The following is a 5693-nucleotide window of genomic DNA, read 5'->3' on the forward strand; positions in this document are numbered from 1 at the left end:
GCTCATGTTTCTGTCTCCCCCCCGCGCAGGTCGGGTGCTCCGGGGTCTTTGAGCTGAAGCTGCAGGAGTTCGTGAACAAGAAGGGGCTCCTGGGCAACCGCAACTGCTGCCGTGGGGGCAGCGGCGGCGGCGGCGGGCCAGGCGCAGGGGCGGCGCTGCAGCAGTGCGACTGCAAGACCTTCTTCCGCGTGTGCCTCAAGCACTACCAGGCCAGCGTGTCCCCTGAGCCCCCCTGCACCTACGGCAGTGCCATCACGCCCGTGCTGGGCGCCAACTCCTTCAGTGTGCCTGACAGCGCGGCCGGCGCCGACCCCGCCTTCAGCAACCCCATCCGCTTCCCCTTTGGCTTCACCTGGCCCGTAAGTGCCGCGGGGCTGCAGCCGCACTCTGCACGGGATGTTGCCAGAGAGGGAGCCTAAGCTCTGCCCCCCTGCAAGCTGGCCCAGCTCCCCCCAGTCCCAGTGGGTGAAGCCAGAGAGCGGTGGAGCTGGAAAGGACCCCTGGAGGTCACTTAGTGCAGCCCCTGCCCGGGGCAGCAGCATCCCTGTGCATACATCCCTGTCCAGACCAGCCCACACACCCCTCCTCTCTGCCCCAGCCCTGCCCCAGGCTGCTCTCAAGCCGGGGAAGATTAATGACCACTTGCCCTCACATCCTACCCGCTGCCTCCAGCCCGCCCACTCTCCCCCCTCTCTCTCTTTTTCGACCCTGCATCCTGTCCTCACAGGCTGAAAAAACAGGCCAGGAAGCAACCCTTCCCAAAGCCTTTCCATTTCCTTGAGAAAAGTGAAAACAGGCGGGTGGCAGGGCTGGGAGGGCACATCTCTATTCCTGTTGCTGGGGCGCTGGCAGTGTTTGCTGACTCCCGGTTTTCTTCTCACTTTGCCTGTGTGCGCTTTTCTTGTTTGGTGTGAATTTCCCAGGGCACCTTCTCCCTCATCATCGAGGCGCTGCACACGGATTCTCCAGATGACCTCAACACAGGTAACTGCTCTGGCCCAAGTCCCTTGCAGGGTGGCATTCACGCCCACTACTTTCCAGGTTCGCTTTGCTTTCCCTCTCAGGGGCAGAGAGCCAGGCCCCTGCAGTTCCTTATTCCACTCTTCACCAGGGAGTGTGAAAAGAAACAGAGCCCCGTCAACAGTTCTGAACTCCTCTCCCTGCCATGAGCCTTTCCTGCTCAGCTGTAGCATTTTATTCCCACTACTGACACCTCCCTGTTGCTTAATTGCATTTCTCCCTTCTGGTTCCTTGCAGAGAATCCAGAGCGGCTTATCAGCCGGCTGGCCACACAGAGACATCTGACAGTGGGGGAGGAGTGGTCCCAAGACCTGCACAGCAGTGGCCGCACTGACCTCAAGTACTCCTACCGCTTTGTGTGTGATGAGCACTACTATGGAGAGGGCTGCTCTGTCTTCTGCCGCCCAAGGGATGATGCCTTTGGCCACTTCACTTGTGGAGAGCGTGGTGAGAAGGTCTGCAATCCAGGATGGAAAGGCCAGTACTGCACTGAACGTAAGTGCCCACAATCTAATCTCTGCTGGCTATCCTGGTGTCTCCTCCAGAGGTCTATCTAGAGCCCTTCAGAGGCAATGTGAGTCATTCCACTGACTTCATTGTTCTCTGGATCAGTCCCGTGTGGAGAATGAAGATGAAATTAGAGAAAATACCTGGTGGCATAGGGCAGAATATAGATCTTATTGGCATGAGCCAGGGGATGATCTCATTACTCAGATTTACTAAAACCACAAGTGAGTTATCTCAGATAACCTGGTGTAATGCCAATAACATTTGAGAAACTTTTACATATTACACTGTCACCTCATGTTTATGCCAGAAATTGTATAGAAATAGATTCTACAAGTGCTTCAGGGAGTTAAAAAGATAAATCAAAGATTTTAAAAAATTATTTCATTACTAAAACCAGAGAAACCTGAATACCAGGAGTAAAGGCATGCAGGCTTTAGAAAGAGATATTGTAAGTACTAGACTAACAACCTCTCTCTAGCAATCATAATGTTAGATTGTTTAAGGCTTGATATACTTGCAACCTTGTAGTCTGCCAAGGCTGGAAAGGAGAGTTGTAGCCCACTGAAGAGGTGGATTCCAAGACACTTTGTAGTGATATGAAGTTCTCATTTCTAATCCCGTCTATTCATAAATCTGTTGCTGGTTAATGACTAGGTATTGCCCTTTTGGCACCACAGAACAGTGTAATTTTGGAGGAAATAAACTCTATGGGAAACAAGGACAGATTTATGTGTCAGGATCTGTATTGTTTTTAATGAAGGATGTAAGCTTTGAAGGATGATGACTAGGTTTGCAGGAGCTCAGAGGTTTGGAATATTAGAAGTAGGTCTGACAGAGACAGAATAGTGAGTAGGTTGGTGACGTGGTCAAAGCTGTTGGATAAAATAAATTTCCCATAATATTATAATTCTGTGTAGGTACATGCTCACACATGCATGTGTGCACACAGTGTATCCCCCATCCCCCTGCCCCCAGTCTGTGGTAGTATACAGTGGCATTCTAATTTGTGTTTGTGTGTGCATTTATAATATATTGGCAGATGACTCACTATTGAATCCTCCCCTCCAAACCTCACAAGCCAGGAAGGGTAATAAACTGCCTTGCTGGTTACAACATCTACACTGTTTTCTTCTCTTTGCTGGCTTGATTAAAAAAGCGCTACATTGTGAATTGAGATTGACTACCATCAAACAGGCTCAGTCTACTCTCATTGGCTCTAGAAGGGTGATTCAAGCAGTTGTGATATGATTTTGCATAGTAAACAGAGGGGCTCAACTTCCCTTGATAATGTTTTAAATTGGAGGGTTTAATACCCCTGGATTAAAAGGTTGCATCCCAGTAGCATTAAGAGGGATGGGGAGAGAGAAAACATTACTGTGATGAACTGATTGGGATGTCAGCACCTTCAATATTTGAATACTGATCAATAACAAAGCATCATGTTTCCCATCTTTCCTGCATCATTCTCTGTGTGTGTGGATGCATGTGCACAAGCATGCAATTCATTGTGCTTTTTCTCATAGAACAAATTAGTTAAAATGTAGAAGAGTACATGTGTGCATGTGAAAAGGAAGTTTTCTTGCTGGCAGACAATGTTTCCAGGATTCAGATTTCTTCTGTTAAGCCCTCTGCTCCTCTCTCCATTCATTCTGATTTTGAAACAATCTGATTATCAGAACTGATTTTTTTTTGGTGAGGGGGAGGCATGCCATTGTCTCTGGCTTGCTTTGTTGAATTAAAACTTTGCAGTGCCTGCTTAATGAGTTCCATAACTAAGTAAAGTAATGAGGAGAAGTCTCTTTTTCCCCTACCCTCCCTCCTGCTGGCCTGCTTACCTCTTTACCATGTCTGTACTCACCCGCCTCCTTTTTTTGGCAGCGGGTGGGGGATAGAAGGGGAGGAAGAACTTTAGACTTATTTATTTGAATAAGAAAAAAAAAGTTTTTGCAGAGAAATCACGCGCGTGCCATAGATTAGATCTGGGCAGGGATAGGCTGCTGGGGAAGCATGTCTTGGCCCCGATTGGCTCAAGGGGTTGGGGGTATTGTTGCAGTGGGGCAGCTGCTGGGAGAGAATAGACAATAGAGCAGCTGTCCTACACTGGCACCCTGCACACCAGCTGTCCACTCTTATCTACACACACACTTTCTGGGGATATTAAGAGGTGGAGCTGTGTGCATAGAATTGGAAAAAAGGACTTCTGACCCTCACTGGGAAGGAAAGGGGGGTGAGGGCTGCGGGGAAGGGAGCGATTGTGAGCCCTCTTTTGTCTGTGTGCAACTGTATTAAGAAGAATGCTCATCCCTAGTGATAAGTAAAGTACCCAGTTACTAGGCAAGATCAATACTCCACCAGACTTCAGAGATTAACTCAGCTGCTATTAACTGACTGAACTAGTGAAAGAGGGTTTGTCCCAGGCCACCAGTACTTTAAAACTTCTTTTAGATGGGGTGTATTAGATCATGGCATTTATGTACTGATATATTTTCTTTGCTTGCAGCGATTTGTTTGCCTGGATGTGATGAGCAGCATGGGTTTTGTGACAAACCTGGGGAATGCAAGTAAGTTTTCCAAGTTTTTTTGTTTTGTTTTGTTTTTTCCTTTTTGGTCTTTACAGTTCAATTGATGCTCTGGTGTTAAATAAGCCATTTGTCATCTGAGGGTTAGTTGAAGTGCTTTTCTTCATGCTAGATGGTAACCTAAGAAATCCAGATAATGCCAGATCAAAGAATTAAACTGGAAGTCAAACATCAGGGTCATTAATATTAACTTAATGAGTTTACAGTACTATACGGAATGGGTGGCTCTTTGTTATTTTAGTAAACAAAATAAGGACCTGCAACAATGGCTTTATCTAAGCCAGTGAAAGAAGAAGCTGGGACTGATGAAAGCTGATGCTACAGTTAGACCCAGTGACTTTCCCACATGAAGGATCACTGGAGGCTTTTTAAGAAACTTGATTCCTGGTTTTGGGCTTCAGTATGTTTGCAGAGTCTGAGATAGGATTTCTAACCATGAGAAGTATAAATCTGATGATCCTTTGGATTTTTTTTCTTAGATGTAGAGTGGGATGGCAGGGCCGTTACTGTGATGAGTGCATCCGATATCCAGGCTGCCTTCATGGTACCTGTCAACAGCCTTGGCAATGCAACTGTCAGGAAGGTTGGGGTGGCCTTTTCTGTAACCAAGGTAAGTTCTCAATCCTTATTTCTGAATATTTTTCAAAAAACAATACTTTTCCTAGAATGCAACTCATTTAAATCATGTCATAATTATAAAGGAGCAAGTATCTTTATGGATTTTCTTCTCTCACATTTTTTTGCAGACCTTAATTACTGTACACATCATAAGCCTTGCAAGAATGGTGCCACTTGCACCAATACTGGCCAGGGAAGCTATACCTGTTCATGCCGTCCAGGATTCACTGGCTCTAACTGTGAGGTTGAGATCAATGAATGCGATGCCAACCCCTGCAAAAATGGTGGAAGCTGCACTGTAAGTTACAGGCATTAAAGATTTCTTTAACATTGGAATATACAGTCAGTTTCATGCTAATTTTGATTTTTAAATTATTTAAACTAAATAGTTTTATACATTTTTAAAACTCTTTTTAAAAACAGGATCTGGAAAACAGCTATTCCTGTACTTGCCCCCCTGGATTCTATGGCAAAAACTGTGAGCTGAGTGCAATGACTTGCGCTGATGGGCCATGCTTCAATGGAGGGCGATGCACAGACAACCCTGATGGTGGATACAGCTGTCGTTGCCCAGTGGGTTACTCTGGGTTTAACTGTGAAAAGAAAATTGACTACTGCAGCTCCAGCCCTTGTGCTAATGGTAAGGCAGGCTAGCTCTTAAGGCAGGGGTGGGCAATTATTTTGGCTGGAGGGCCACTTAATGAGTTTTGGTGAGCTGTCAAGGGCCACACACATAAAATGTTTCAGAAGATGCCATTTGAACAAATTATAGATAAAAAAACCAAATCATATATTAAAAATCAAATACCTATTATAACATTTTAGTTTTATTTTAAAAATATTTTTTGTCCTGATTTATGTTTTTTTGAGTAGTGTATATAGAGGTGATTGTATAGTAGCTCAAAATGCAGTCTTACTCTTGTATATTATGTGTGTGGAAGGGGAGGGAGGTGTATGTGGGGAGTG

At 45.7% G+C, this 5693-nt stretch overlaps 1 protein-coding gene across 1 annotated transcript in view; it reads left to right on the forward strand.

The window, feature by feature from the left end:
* The window catches only part of DLL1 (delta like canonical Notch ligand 1), a 19732-nt gene that overhangs the window by 6684 nt on the left and 7355 nt on the right, over nt 1-5693 (forward strand). The window contains exons 2-8 of the mRNA XM_019527495.1: nt 30-359; nt 924-984; nt 1258-1515; nt 4031-4091; nt 4589-4719; nt 4856-5025; nt 5151-5367. Coding sequence (XP_019383040.1) covers nt 30-359; nt 924-984; nt 1258-1515; nt 4031-4091; nt 4589-4719; nt 4856-5025; nt 5151-5367 — 1228 coding nt within the window. The remainder of the gene's footprint in view (nt 1-29; nt 360-923; nt 985-1257; nt 1516-4030; nt 4092-4588; nt 4720-4855; nt 5026-5150; nt 5368-5693) is intronic.

Source organism: Gavialis gangeticus, unplaced genomic scaffold (assembly GCF_001723915.1).
Source record: "Gavialis gangeticus isolate Ggan-Ray unplaced genomic scaffold, GavGan_comp1, whole genome shotgun sequence".
Lineage (NCBI taxonomy): Eukaryota > Metazoa > Chordata > Crocodylia > Gavialidae > Gavialis > Gavialis gangeticus.